Genomic DNA, 15,387 nt, shown 5'->3' with positions numbered 1-15,387 from the left:
AGGTTATTGCAACATGCCATACACAGGCCATACCCTTGAGAAGTGTTTGGAAACTTCAATTGGTTGTTGACTCAAGGGGGTCATGGGGAACATAATACTCCAGTCGGCGCATCTACACTGGCTCCCAGTTTGTTTCTGGGCACATTGACCCTTAAAGCCCTATATGGTTTGGGACTAAAATCCCTGAAGGACTGCCTACTCCTTTATGAACCTACCTGACCACTATGTTCATCTTTGGAGGCTCTGCTTCAGTTGTCTCCACCTTCTGCCTATGATTAGGCAGGTGGGAAACAAGGAGAAGAACTTCTGGAACTCTCTCCCCAGGAATATTCATCTGTTCCCTTCTGTTGCCATCTTTTTTCTTCTTCACATTTTAACTTTTATTTAATACAAAAGAAGAACTACAACAATAACTTGAACAACAAATACAGGGAGTGATATAACAGTTATACAAAATTGCTGGTTACAAGAAAAGAAAAACAAGAGAAAAAATAAAACATTCAAAACAGTTGCTTACTGTAGTCTACAATTGTTAAGTATAAGTAATGCCGAAGTAACTTAATTAGTTTATAGTACTAAATTTTCAAAATGTCCTGATACAGATGGTTAGGAGGAAGTGTTTCAGTTTTGTCAACATAATCCAAAAAAGACCACCATTTTTCATCGTAATTGCTTGTAGATGAATTAGCAGCTAGATTCTCAGTTACTTTGTCTGTTATAAGCTGGTCCCACACTTTTGTATACCAATGATTCAATGTTGGTGAGGACTGGTTTTTCCAGAAATAAGCTATTGACGATTTTGCTATAGCAAGTAAATTATTTATTAAGTCACGTTGTGAGACTGGTATGTTTATATTTTGCCAAAGGTTTAAGAATATTAGTTGAGGTTCGAAAGGTATGTCGTAATTTGTTATTAATTTTATTTGCTTTAATATCTCCTCCCAGAATGCTTTGATTTTAGGACACTGCCACCATAGGTGGGCAAACATGCCAATATTCCCACATTTCTTCCAACACATGGGTGAATAATTTGAGGTGATAACAGAAAGTTTTTTAGGGGTTAAATACCAATGTGTTAAGATTTTAAATGATTGAAGTTTTATGTTTATTGCTTTGGAGTTTAAAGTAGAAGATGACCAAATTTCTTTCCATTGATTTTGGGATATTGGCGTGTCACAGTCTTGTTGCCAATTTTTTTGATAAGCGTAATCTTTTGGTTTATGCAAATGTATAATGATTTTGTAAACTTTTGAAATCAGCCCTTTTTATGGTGAGTGTTCATGTCTATGAGGTCTTCAAAGTGTGTTTTGGGTGTTGATATTATATCTTTTAAATGTATTTTATTAGTCATATTGATCAATTGTAGGTACTGAAACCAGGGGATAGTAGTGTTTAATTTCTTTTCTAAATCAGTTTTTGGTAAAAGGCCCAAGTGGGAAGATATGTCTAAGAGATTTATATTTTTCAAAAAAATCCATTGCTTACAGTTTAATGGGTTGCAGCCTGGTGGAAACCATTCTTGAAAAAGAATAGCTGAATACCGTGATAATAGTGGGAGTAGTTTGGTTTTGTAGTGGTCCCATAGTTTCATTAGACTTGCCCAAAGTATGTTGTTATCAGTTTGTGTTGGTCTAAGACGGTTAGTGCTCCAAAGTATTTCTTGAATTGACAAAGGGGAGTATAATGACTCTGATATCTGTGACCGAATTGTTTCTTCCTTAGATCTTAGTATTTTTAATATAGTAGAGAGATGGACTGAGTGTGCATATAATTCAAGGTCTGGATATCTGAAGCCCCCATTTTGGGGACTCTGTCGTAATATGTGGAATGCAATTCTGGGTCGTTTATGATTCAATAAAAATTATTAAAGATTGTTTGCCATTGTTTCATTAATTTGTGTGGTATAGATATAGGAATGGTTCGAAACAAAAATAACAAAAAGATTTTGCAATGCTAAGAGGGAAAAAAAGTGCCCCCCAAGCATTCTAGAAGCGGGGTCAGGTAGCACCTGGGAGTTTCTGTCCATGAATGTGGGCCTTGCCCTTATCCAGGCAGATGAACAGTCAGCGGATCTTTCCTGGAGGAGTGATGAGTGATAAGGAGGGGGGCACAGAATAATGTCATTATCTTGTTCCCAGTTGCTCCAGCTGCTGTGCTCTGACAGCATCATCACAGCAAGCCCTGATTTTTCAGTTGACACTTAAGTTTCATGGGTTCACATGAAACTTAAGCGTTAACTTAAGTTAGCACTTCAATTCTCATACCAAAAATAACTTTTGCAAGCCCCCTCCATCTCTATTGCCCATTATTGAAACCCCTTTGTTAAATAGTGTGTTAAATAGTGTGTGCTGTGTGTTAAAACGGCAAGCTGTGAACTACATGATGCCTTAGAGTTTACGAGCAAGCTCTAGAGAAAAGATGCATCAACTCAGAGCCAAAGCAGATGTGAACAGCACAGCTCGCCATCCATCTTTAAAAAGTAAACTGTGGCCATTTCCACACGCGTTGAATAATGCACTTTCAATGCACTTTTGTAATCCTTTAGAAGTGGATTTTTTGTTCCACACATGGAAAATCAGTTTCAAATATTCGTTAAAGAGTATTGAAAGTGGATTATCCAACGTGTGTGGAAGCAGCCTGTATGTGCACAAAGCCAAGGTTCGGACTGGGGCTGCAGAGGGATTAACCCTACAAATGCACCTTTATCTGTTTGAAACTGGATTTCCAGTGCTATTTATAACATATTAAAGGAGAAGCTAATGAGGTTTGAAAAGACATGCCTCTTTCCCTTTTAAAATGCTAATAGCAGCATCAGAAGCATGGGTTCAATTAGCAAAACCAAATAGGTCTGAAGGGTTAAATCCCCTCACTCGTTCCCACATCCCCCCCCCAGTTCAAAACAGGGCCACTGTTACAGACAGATGGAGATCATAATTTTTGTTTCATGTGTTTTGGCCCTCCATTTCTCAGAGTTTATTTCTAGAGAACCCTCAAGAATGGCAATGCTAGCAAACAATAGGGTTGCCAAGAGACCTGGAGAAAAATGTCTTGTCCCTTTAATAAAGGCTTAATATGCTCTTAATTAGCAGCTGAAGCTTTCCATAGCATGAAGATAAATAACATCCTCTGGTGAACAGCATCCAATTAACCCTCTTTTAAAGTGATGGGGCATTTTTTTTTGTCCAAGCTGCTGCCAACCTTAGCAAATCAGGATACTTACACTTTAAGAAGCTATCTCCAAAAGACAACAATCAGGACAAAATGAAGATTATGATTTACCAAGAACCAGAAAACAGAGGTTGTGCCAGAAAAATAGAGAGCCGGTGTGGTATAGTGGTTAGAGTGTCAGACAAGGATCTGGGATACCCAGGACAGAATCCTTGCTCTGCCATGGAAGCTTGATTGGACCAGTTACACATTCTCAACTTAACCTACTCTCAGGTTTATTGTGGGAATAAAATGGAGGAGGAGAGAACAATGTAAGCCATTTTGTGTCTCCTCTGGGAAGAAAGATGGGATCTAAATGGAGTAAACAAATAGACAGGGGTCATTGGAACTTATCAGGCTGCAGTGCCTCATGAACTCAGCACAAGCCATGCCTTAACCAGGGTTAGCCAGCATGTAATGTTAGCATGTCCTGTGTCCCTCTTCCATTGTCTGCTGCCACAAAAACAAGCATATTCAATATTTACTTGGAACCAGTTAGATCTAATTTTGAACTTCAACTTAAGAAATGCCTATTGCCCACTAAACCGTATTTACCCATATAAGAAAGAGAAGTCCAGATTTGTTTATCCTCTAGGGTGTATAACTCCACTTCAGATTATTTTACAAATGAAACAAATATTTAATAGAAATTCAACAGCCAATACTAACTGATCATGATTAAACGGGGTTCTGGAACAGAGGCACATTTTCAGAATGCAATGTAATAACAGGATAAGCGGAGGGCCCACAAGGAATCATGGGGGAGAAGGGCACAGTTTGGATTTGACCTCATTCCCTCTTCCCCAAGTTGGTAAACTCTTATGGCTTCACTCCCTCCCTCCCCTTTTAACTGACATTCAATGGCTCTCAATATTCTATGCTCCTAGAACATCTTCAGTCCTCATGACTGCTGCTTCTTGCTTGTCTGCTAACTGCCACCACTGCCACCACTGCTAGAAACAGCTACTGCTTTTGCGCTCCTGCCTTTTTCATCCAGGTGGCTGCTGCTGCTGCTAACAGTAGTCCTAATGGCCACCACAGGTGACTGAAAAGGGCCAAAGAAATGCTGTAGTCAAAGCCACTGAATATCTAGCAAAGGATGAGGGGTGGGATAAGAAGGAATCGCTGCCTGCTTGCATGCCAAAAAAGAGAGGAGGACGGAAAGACTAAATTGTTCTGTTGGGGCATTCCTTCCACGACGGTCCAGTGACAGCTGCTACCACACAGAGAAAGGTCAAGCTTCAATACCTGCTGTTACAGGGTACACAATGGCCCCCTCCTCACACTTTAGGCCTTGATCACTGCCCAGCAAGTCTGACACTAGCCCTGAGTGTAGGAGGGGATGGGAGAAGCTTGCTTCTCTTTTCTCTTGACACTCTAATGGCACTCTGTTTTCCAGCTACTGCATGCAGGAGGAAGTCAACATGCAAGGCACACCTATGCTTATGACTTTCTGACTGTGTGAACTACTGGAAGAGTGAAAGCCTTGTGTGCTGTGGCTACCAAAAGTTAGGAGCAATAAAGGAGAGGGAAAAGAAACCGAGCAAAAAAAAAAAGACTGAGGGGGAGAGAAACTGAGAGATAGGAGAGCAGGAGATAAATGATGACAGAGATAAAGAGGGCACAGAGACAGTGGCAACTGAAAAGAGACCAGAGGCAATTATAAAAAGTGCTATGGTATGCAAGGAGAAAAAGGATAAAGCAATAATAATGAGGGATGAAACTGAACTCAACCCATGCAGAAATGGCCTTGGACTGAGGAGAACAGGGTTGAAATGAGATGTTTCTAGCCTAAGCTGTGGTCAGCATCTCTCAGCCAAAGCTGTCTCACTAGGTTGTTGAGAAGGTTGTTCTTTTGTACTTTGGTGGGAGGAAGGGCAGGATTCAAAAGTGAAGAATCAGTCATTATCTCAGACTTGATCATTCTAGGCACATTTACTAGGCAAGCAGCGTACCCACACTTGTCATTTTTCTATGTTGCCAGCATAAAAGGAATAACAAAAAAAGGAATAAAATACAGGGTCTGAAGAGATTTTTATCTAAGCAATTGGACTTTGATCATGTTTTCACACAACAGCAGTTAGAGAATCATCAGGCTTCGAAGGTCTCTCCACAATAGCTGATTCCCAGAAGGCAAAGGATATTAGCATTGAAACAGGATCCAGAGTAGTAGAGAAAGCTTGGTGCTGAAAAGGAAGAAGTGGCATTGTCAGAAAGACATTTCGAGAGAAACAGGACAATACCTTTTTATTGTTCTGTAACTTATGAGTATATCCATACTAACAATGTAAGTTGATTTTATACCAGTTTAACTACCATGGCTTCCTCATTGGCTTTGGTGGGGCTGTTCTGTCTTGAGTGGTTTTGGTTGTCCTGAGGAGGGGGGAGATATTCCTTCAGGTTGTGGTGAATGACTGATAACTGCCTCGCTGGGATTATCTCAATGGGGTCCTGAGAAATTCAGAGCCAAGCTACAAGTGACACCTGACACAGGTTGGACACTTGTCAACTTCCCTCAAGTTTTGATGGGAAATGTAGGCGTCTTGGTCTTACAGCTTGGCTCTCCATTTAATTGAAGTTTATAGAACCCCCCCACACACACACACACAGTGAAGGGGAAAGGGGGCACCTGGTGACAGCCCGACGCCTGCACTCCACTCCCGACCACATGGTCTCCCTCCCATAGACTGCCGCTCTGTAAACTTCAAAGAAATGCAGAGCCAAGCTGCAGGACCAGGATGCCTACATTTCCCATCAAAACTTGAGGGAAGCTGACAAGTGTCCAACCTGTGTCATGCGTCACTTGTAGCTTGGGTGTCAGTTCAATGCATTCCTGAGGATGTGGGTATGATTGTGTCATTTTGATGTTTGTTCCAAAAACTTAGCTTGTACAAAATCTGACAACCGGTCTCCCTGGCACATTCACATCATGGTTTACAGAGACTGCCGCTCTGTAAACTTCAAAGAAATGCAGAGCCAAGCTGCAGGACCAGGATGCCTACATTTCCCATCAAAACTTGAGGGAAGCTGACAAGTGTCCAACCTGTGTCATGCGTCACTTGTAGCTTGGGTGTCAGTTCAATGCATTCCTGAGGATGTGGGTATGATTGTGTCATTTTGATGTTTGTTCCAAAAACTTAGCTTGTACAAAATCTGACAACCGGTCTCCCTGGCACATTCACATCATGGGCCCCACGTACTTTGAAGCCAGCCTTCTCCTTTATCACAGTCTTTAAAAGTGGCCAAGAAGATCCCCTAATTCTATCTAATGTGAACCAACTGTGAATGCCAAGGGAACCTAGAGAAGGGTTCTTATTGGTTGCCTCAGCATTGTGGAGATGCTTTATGATGCTTCCAGAAAATGCCTAGGTCTAGATTTTGGCATTTTTTTGGAAGCACCATAAAGCCTTTTTGTTTGGACTGGCATGTAATTGACAAAAGCCAATATGGGGTATATTTCTGATATACCTCCCCCAAATTATTTCTACAAATATTTTAATCTTATTGAAAGAAGGCATCAGGTGTTTGGGATACACGTCTCTCATTGTTATGAGGGTGAGCTCTTTCAATTTTTTATTTCATCTTTCATTTTTTAAAATTTCATTTTTTAGACTAGATCCTAGCTAACATACGAGCAGCTCACAGGCTTGCTCAGTCTTCCTTCCATCTTCCTTGCAATTGTGTCTCATGCTCATTTCATCACTTGTTCATCAGTGCTCTAATGTGTGACTGGCTTCTTATACTAAATGCGGGAAGTTGTCCATCCTTTCCCCAGACTACTTAATTGGCTCAATTGCCTGATGTCTTATGTGGTGCCATCATCTATCTTGCTTTGCAGAACTAAGGTGACTATTTAGAAACCTGTCATTATATTTGGGACCCTATGAATACATTATCTTTGCTCCTGACAACTGCAAAGTGTGATGTCATGGTTAGAGTGCTGGCCTGGTGAGGCTTAAGTCCAAATCCCTACTTAGGATGAAATCATGGGATGATCCAGGATCCGTCATTCTCTCTCAACCTCTCAAGGTTGTTCTAAGGATAGAATGGAAGAGGGGACAACCATGTGTGCTGCCCCTGAGCTCCTTGGAGGAAGTGCAGGATGGCATGCAATAAATAATCAGGAATATTTACTGAACCCCTATTTTTAATTGATTCTCCAGACTAAATGTTCCAACAGCAGGATGGACCTTCCTGCCTCACCCCTCCTAATGCAGCCCACTGATCTCCACAAAATGCTGCTCGGGGAAGAAAAGGGACCCAAAGGACTTACTTAAGGGAGATCAGTAATGAGAAGAGGGAATCAGTGGAAACTGCCAGTTTAGTCTGGATCCAACTTAATGTTTTAATTTCTTATCTCCAGGACCTAGAAGTGAAGAGCCATTTATCTACTGGGAACCTACTCTACCACTCCAAGGACTAAGTCCTGCTCCACTCCAAGCCTAGTCTACAAACTGTTTAGATGGTCATCTCTTTGGAAAGAGAAAAGCATTTGGAAAGTATTACAAGTTCATGGGATAGAGTGGGAGATTGTTCTAATTAATCCATCCACAGGTATTTTGCTGATCGGATTGCAAGTGTTTCGGTCTTGTCAAGTTACAAACTTTGGAGCAGGCTAGAATCTTAACACATGAAACAGGTTTTAATTCTCTCTCACACACACCCTTTTTTTGCAGGACCCATTCCACTGTTGCAAGCATAAGGCAGGTAGTAGGGCAAAACCATTACATATTGCTGAAAAAGAAAAACTTTGCATTCTGCAAAAAAATGCAGGTAAGTGCTGACCTTTTACTTCGTGAGCAAGGTAGGTTGGAAGCCCTCTGCACAGGTTCTCAATATTCTTCCCATATGAGCTCAGGTCAGTGATCTTATTCCGGGAGACAGTGTAAGTCACTTGCTTGGATGGAGGTCCTTGAGCACCAGTCTTCTAAATGGAGGGGGGTGGGGGAGACAGCAACACAGCATTTAAAGATTGGGTTCAATATGATCAGTGAATAGGGTTGCCAGTCCCCCGCTGGGGGCAGGAGATCCCTCGATTCCGTCCTCCACACCCCGCCCCCACTTACCTGGCTGGTGGGGGGGAAGGCGGGGGAACCCGCCTCCCGGGGTGTGCTCCCTGGTGGTGTGGCACACTCCTGCACGCAGCAGTAGGCCAGTTTCAGCCTGAAACAGGCCCAATTCGGCCTGCTGCAGAGCACAGGAGCACTCTGTGGCCTGTCGCGCTGCCCTAGCAGTGCTCCCAGGCTCTGCAGCAGCCCGATTCAGTCTGAAATGGGCCCAAATTGGGCCTGTTTTGGCCCGCTGTGGTGTGCAGGAGCGCTCCCCAGGGCATCACGTGGCCTGTGCAATAACATCACTTCCTGGAAGTGATGTCATCACGTAACCCATTTGGGTCTTCAACCTTGGTTTCTCAGGTTAGGTAAGGTGATAACTGGAGAAAGCATTTAAGAAAGTTGATTGAAAATAAGGGGGTACTTTCCAGGTTTTTTTTTTTGGAGGATTCTTTGAAAAAGCTGTGCTGTGCTCCCTAACCTCATGAGACATGCCATTACCTTCTCTCTCAGTGCCTTTCACATCACTTTCACAATCCGTAATCTACATTCACTGCTAGTCTTATGTTCTTGGGTGAGCAACACTAAGGGTAGATTACAAATTGAACCAGGTTCAAAGGACTCTGGTAATATTGCCAGGCACCTACCCAGCCTTTCAGGATGATGATCCTGGCCATGGAAGCCAAGCAAGAGTTGGTTCCACTGGCCAGTTCATCCAGGAACAAGGGCTGGGGAATGATGGAAGGAGTATAGTTCTAGGTGGACTGTAAACTGGAGCTGTTGTACAGTAGTAATCTGTACACTCCAGCATCTACTGGGTCGTCCAGTTACAGAAAACCCTTTTGTTCAGTTCTCTTAGGAACAGAAGAACTGTTTTACTGGATTAGACCAAGAACCTAGTCTTGCATTCTGTCTTCAACAGCAGCCAGCCAGATGCCTCTGGAAGGGTATGAAAATGATGGCTCTAATATCTGGTGAGTTTAGAGATATATTGCAACTCTACATGAAGGTTTCATGAGGGATCATCATGACTAGTAGTAGTCATGTGAGAGATCTATTCTTGGGAATGTGTTTGTTCTTTTTATAAGCCATAAATGCTAGTGGACATCATCATCAAATCCCATGCCAGTGAATTCCACTGCTAACAAAAACATTTGGGGTGTTCTTTTTCACTGTTCCAAACCTACCATAATTAATATTCCACTTTGCCTGACTGTAACAAAACAAATGCCTCTGATGTGATTAAACAAATATGAATCAAAGCCTTACCTGCTTTTCCTTGATGGCTTGTGGCAGGACAGTCACATCTGGCATTATGTGTTTATTCAGAGGTGCAATAATACAGGATTTTTTGGCAAATATCCGGGTAGCTATGTAGCCCTGTTGAAACAATATAGTAATCAGCCACATGTTACAAGTACCCCTAGAACTTTGGAAGGAAATTGTTCATTTTCTGTATCCTTTCTCTTATTTTCCTCATCTAACTTAATGAACATAGAAGCTGATTTGCATTCAGTCAGACCACTTGCCCATCTGGCACAGCAGTGTGTACTCTGATTGGCTAGTTCTCCAGGCACTGGGATAAAACAGAGATGATTCCCAGTTTTGTAACTTGCAATCCATCTCAGGGGTGAGAAACCCGTGACCTTTCGCATGCCACCCCTCAAGCTCTACCACTGAGCTTTGGCCCCTCCCCCCAAAAACTAGGGCAAAAATTTCTCTTAGGACCCGATTAGGCTGCTTTAACATGCATGGGGACCTGCCGTTCCTTGCAGAAAGATAATTTCGCTGAAGGAATTGTGTTTTGTAGTTTAGCAACGAGGGGTACAAGCCGGGAATTTCCTGGTTCAAATCTCACTTCAGCCATGAACTTGTGAGGTGGCAATGCATACAAGTATGCTAGGCATTATTATTAATTAACTTTGCGAGGCTCTTGCAAGGATCACTGAGACAATGCATACACGAAACTTTGAACGCTACATACACACTAAAAATTATTATTAGTTAGCATTAAGAATGAGTTGCTGTCATTGACTATACATTTAATACACAAGCAAATGTGTTTGGGCAGAACAAAGGCCTGCTGTGTTCAGAGGGATGTGTTTTCTCACAGGCTGAGGATGGCAGCCTTAACATATAATCATGCCATCAGTACAAATCCATTTGGTACCTGTTTGAAGCAATACCCACCCAATCATATGTGAAACAAAGAAATAAAAATGCACACAGGTGCCTTACACTGCGGTAATCCCAGACAGTGTTCCATGAGTGCCATCCATTGTTATTGTCGACATTCACCACCTGCTTTTGGTTATCGATGCTCACGGACTGGTGGGAATTTCCTCCTCTATTTCCCTGGTTATTTACATTGACATTCTTGAATGGAAAATAGAAGAAAGAAAGAAAAATGATCAAACCAGTAATTCAGTGTTCCAGATCTCCCAAAATAGAGGATTTCCCCCCTAATCCTACGAGTGGTTGTTCTTAAACAAATATACTACAGGCAGAATCTCCGGTTCTAGTTGGCTGTTCAGAATCTGCCAAATGTTATGCTGCATCCCCAGCTAGGACATTTATGCCTCATGGGCAAGATTCTACTATACAGTTGCTTGAAAGTATGTCCTAAGAAGTTTGCACTTGCCCTTGCAATTTTCCTTCTGGTTCCTTTGTTTACAACCTCATCAGCAGCGGTCATTTCGCAGAAAAAGAGCTGGAGGAACTCATTAGCATAACTCATTAGCATAACAGCATATGCCATGCCTCTTGCCATCACCGGAAGTGTGTCATTATTATAACCGATTTGCATATGCCACCCCCCCTAACATCACCTATTCTGTCGAAGGCTTTCACGGCCGGAGAACGATGGTTGTTGTGGGTTTTCTGGGCTGTATTGCCGTGGTCTTGGCATTGTAGTTCCTGACGTTTCGCCAGCAGCTGTGGCTGGCATCTTCAGAGGTGTAGCACCAAAAGACAGAGATCTCTCAGTGTCACGAGAGATCTCTGTCTTTTGGTGCTACACCTCTGAAGATGCCAGCCACAGCTGTTGGCGAAACGTCAGGAACTACAATGCCAAGACCACGGCAATACAGCCCGGAAAACCCACAACAACCATCACCTATTCTGACAGTTTTGGACCCAATCCTGGCCATTCAGGGTTAAAATTGCATCCAAAATGGCAAAAAGTGGCTGAAAATGGCTGAAAAGGGGCCCAAAATGAGCGGGAGAGTGATCCACCACCCGTCAGAGGCCTGATCCAGGCTGTTTCAGCACCAATCCAGGCTGAAACGGGCCCAAAATGGCCCGAGAGTCAGGTGGGCGGGGCCATCTGACATGTGACCTCTTTGGGGAACTGCTGGAACTGCATTCCTGCATGTTCCCCCTCGAAATGTGCCCTGCTCATCAGTTACTTCTGGTTGCAGCATTCTAAAATTCATGGTTACTTATTGGTTCTTGCTCCTGTGATTCTGTGCATACATTTGCTTTTCATTTTGCAGTCAAATTGAGTGCCCCGACACTACACCGAGGACTGAGGGTAGCGGGACTAACCCTTCTGACACCTGCCAATTTCCCCCTGAAAATACCATATTCCATATATAATATATGAAAGTAATCTTGCAGTGCATTTCTAAACAGAGACACTCTTCTAAATCTATTGATTTCTATGGAATTCGAAGGGTATAACTCTGCTTAGGACTGCACTTTAAGGATACTTCTAATATCTAACTTCTATAAAATAACATTAACAAGGCGCAACTTGAAATGTTTGCATGAGAGCAATAACTATGACTTGTCATGGTACTTACATCAGTGGTCAAGACTGGGGAGAGAAAAACTCCCAGAAGAGCAACGCTCAGAATCTGAAATGGATTTCAGAAGAATGGCAGTATTAAATAGATTGTCTCGCTAAAAGGTTATTCTCAATATTTAATTAGAATGAATAGACTCAAGCATACACCCTATGTGACATTATTTTGAATGTGAGGAAAAGAGGGGCTAATGGGATTCTCCAAATGGTTCAAATTTTCGAATCTACATGTAGGTAGCACTTTCAAATTCCAAAATGGTGATTTGCAACCCTTGAAGTTAAAACTTGATAAAAAGTACAGATATGTGTTGGGGGTATAAATGGGTCACTTTGCACTTTACAGTTTAAGCCCATAATCCAAAATAGTTTGGTCCACTGAAGTTATTAGGTTTGTGCTCAAGCCCATTGCTGGGTTGATCAGTTGTGGACAAAATCTGTTTCACAGCGTGAGCACTTGTTGTATATGTGCCAGGGAGCTATTGCCATTTGCAACTCTCCACTGGGTGGAATACTTGGAACAGGTGCACAGGGGCTTCTTTGCACTCACCTGTAATGCATATGTGCATGCACATGTGGGGCAAGAGTTGAGAATCTGTCTCAATTTCCAGTTCAATGTTATGTTCACTTTTCCAGGGAACCTCTCCTAACCAGTGTTTTAAAACTAGAGGATGAAACATCATGTATATGGGAATTTTAAAAAGGCAAGAAGTAGATTTGCCAGTCCCCAGTGGGGATGGGGGTCCCCACCCCCAGCCTCTGCCCTCTGCCACCTTCACCTGGCTGGCGGGGGCAGGGGAGGTGCAGGAATGCAGCAGTGGAGGCGAAGCACGCTTCCATATGCTTCGGAGCACCCCTGCACCATGCAGGGGATGACATCATTCCTGGAGCAATGCTGAAGCGCTGGGTTATGCCAGGAGCCAAATGAGTAAAAATGGGCCCCTAATTTAGTGTTTGGAGTTGATTTTTACTCAATCAGCCCCCAGCACAGCCCCTTACTTCAGTGTCATGCCAGAAATGATGTCATTCTTGGAGCAATGTGGGTGTTCCAGAGCACGTGCAGGGTGAGTTCCCCCCCAGGGCAACTCCACCCATGACCCTTCATTCCCTGCTTTTGCCCCCAGGGGATCCGGCAACCCTAGCAAAAAGCAGTGTGATCTAGTGGTAGGTTTGCCAGCTGTTTGGAAGAAAATGTTCTGTCTTTTAAAATACAGACTTAATGGTATGTTATTTATAAGGTGATATTATGTACTTCCGTGCCATAAAGAGATTCTGCTACCCATTTCAACACATTAAGCTTCTATTAACAGGACAGGACATACTACTCCAGGCCTGTTAACAGCCCTATTAATTGGACAGCATATAGACCTTGCATAACCTATTTAGCCTAGTTTGAAAATTGTACAACATGATTCCCAGGTGAAGTTACGAGGGAACTGCAGTTCTATATTCAGCTAGGGCTCAGCTAGGGCTTTATGAAGAAGTCCAATCACCCCCACAAGTTGACATTTCCAAGGTTCTTTGGGGCAGCTAATAGTAATACAAGTAGTTTAAAGCAAATTTAAATAATCGGTGTAATGTGTCTCAAATTTCAGCAGAGCCCTGGACTCATTGAATGGACTCAAGTGGCTCATCTTTCAGCCTCAATCAGTAAATGACAGAAGCCTGCTATGAGGCTACTGGAGATACAGAAAAGAGGTTTGGGGGATCGGCTGAACTTGTGATAGGATGTAATGTTAATTAGTTATGCTGTGCAGTTCATCTGTGGAATTTATAGATATGTTTGACATGGATTGCTTGACTGTTCTTGCGTATACATTTTTTCCCCAGGTGTTTTGTAAAAGTTATTCTTCCTTTCTTCAGCCTTGAACAAGCAGGCCAAAACAGATGTATTGTTTATTGATAGGATGAGTTACGAAAGGCTGATCTCCCGGCAATCTAGCCCTCAGCAAAGAGCAATGCCACACAGTTAATTTGATGCCCAGGAAAAGTCATGTTGTCAATATAGTGTCTATCAGAGCTTGCTTAGAGGGCATGAATCAGAAGGTTCGGTATAGCCAGGTGTAAACTTAAGCAACAGCATCTATATAAACTGCCGTTACCCTATAATTCCTGAATCCGTCTGACTTGGAATTCAATTAACTCTGCTTTCCCCTTTTCTGGCAAAGCTTTGGGTAAGGTAAAAAGCTCAGAAATTCAACGTTTTTTCCAGAATTCATTTTAGGTAGACTTTTATACTTATATGGGATTGATTTCTATGGGGTATGATAGTGTTCTGTGAACCTATTTAATAATTTTTTAAATCAGGTCTATAATTATCAGATTGTTTTTTAAATAAAAGTTTTAGGAAAACAATAGACTGTTTATTGGTTAGGAAACAAAAGGTTTTCATCTTGAATTTGGACCCAATAAATTTCAGTTTCTCCCTTAGAACTTGAGGGCCATGCCCTGAAAGGATCGAATGTTTTAAGGGAGCATTTGTTCCCCAAGAAGCACGGTTGTTAATGTGTTGCTTTAATTCAGCCACAGCGACCACCATAGACGGCAAGCCGACCAGGAGTTAATGCGAAAAGCAGCTTATAAAGCCCAATGGTGGGACTAAAAATACTCTCCCTTGAACTAAGCATTGGGTTTTTAAAGAAAGCATCCAGATAAAAAGAGTTCAAAACTTTTAAAAATGGCTACAATCCAAATGTTCCAGGGATTTTGAAAAGAAAATTAAAAATCCATAATACTCACAAGCAGCTTCATTTTGTTGCTAGAAGAGATGTGGGACTAGTCAGATTCGAGCCCTTCACTTTATATTCACGGCTCTCCTAAAGTTAGGTGTGGACAGGTCATTGAGATATGGCACTTTATCACTCTGGAATTGCAGCTGGCACAGCCTTTCTTGGGTGACACCCTGCAGATAAGTTACTTTGGGCAGATAAAAGATAACCTGGAAATGGTATAATCAATATCTTTTTGGTAACATTTGACTACCCAGAACAAATGGGTGGGATGTGTCATTTTTTAAGAAAAAAAAGTATGCTTAATTTAGACAGAGTTTGATCCTACAAAACAAACAAGTCCCTATACAATAGAATAAGTACACATGCCAGAAGTTCTGGCAAAATTATATTTCTATGTTTAGATTTCATCAAGGGTGGATAAAATATAGGGATTGGGCGGATGAAAATAATTTTTTTTTAAAAAAAGGTAAAATCAGATTTTTTAAAAATTGAAAATTAATTCCAATTGCTATGAGTTTCTGTTTTAACAAGTATTTGGGGGAGGGAGGGTTTGCAGGGGAGGGACCTCAGTGGGGTATAATTCCACCCTCTAAAG

At 42.1% G+C, this 15,387-nt stretch overlaps 1 protein-coding gene across 1 annotated transcript; it reads right to left on the bottom strand.

Annotated features, from left to right (window-relative positions):
* Positions 1 to 5,298: 5,298 nt before the first annotated feature.
* GKN1 (gastrokine 1) lies at positions 5,299 to 14,819 on the bottom strand. Its single transcript, XM_054997245.1, has 6 exons — positions 14,800 to 14,819; positions 12,062 to 12,115; positions 10,497 to 10,634; positions 9,528 to 9,638; positions 7,993 to 8,134; positions 5,299 to 5,393 (listed from the first exon to the last, which is right to left on the bottom strand). Exons 1-6 carry the CDS (start codon positions 14,809 to 14,811, stop codon positions 5,299 to 5,301), a joined length of 552 nt encoding a protein of 183 aa, XP_054853220.1. The 5' UTR covers positions 14,812 to 14,819.
* Between the last annotated feature and the right edge of the window lie 568 nt (positions 14,820 to 15,387).

This window comes from Eublepharis macularius, chromosome 14 (genome assembly GCF_028583425.1).
Source record: "Eublepharis macularius isolate TG4126 chromosome 14, MPM_Emac_v1.0, whole genome shotgun sequence".
Classification (NCBI taxonomy): Eukaryota; Metazoa; Chordata; class Lepidosauria; order Squamata; family Eublepharidae; genus Eublepharis; species Eublepharis macularius.
The sequence above is the reverse complement of the archived record's forward strand: the minus strand, read 5'-3'. Positions and strand labels throughout refer to the sequence as shown.

Excerpts from the sequence above, each read along its gene's own strand:
- GKN1 (XM_054997245.1), bottom strand. Across the intron at positions 8,135-9,527 it reads AAGCCATCAAGGAAAAGCAG|AAGACTGGTGCTCAAGGACC; the intron begins GTAAGGCTTTGA and ends CCCTCCATTTAG. Across the intron at positions 5,394-7,992 it reads CCTTGCTCACGAAGTAAAAG|CACCAAGCTTTCTCTACTAC; the intron begins GTCAGCACTTAC and ends CTTCCTTTTCAG.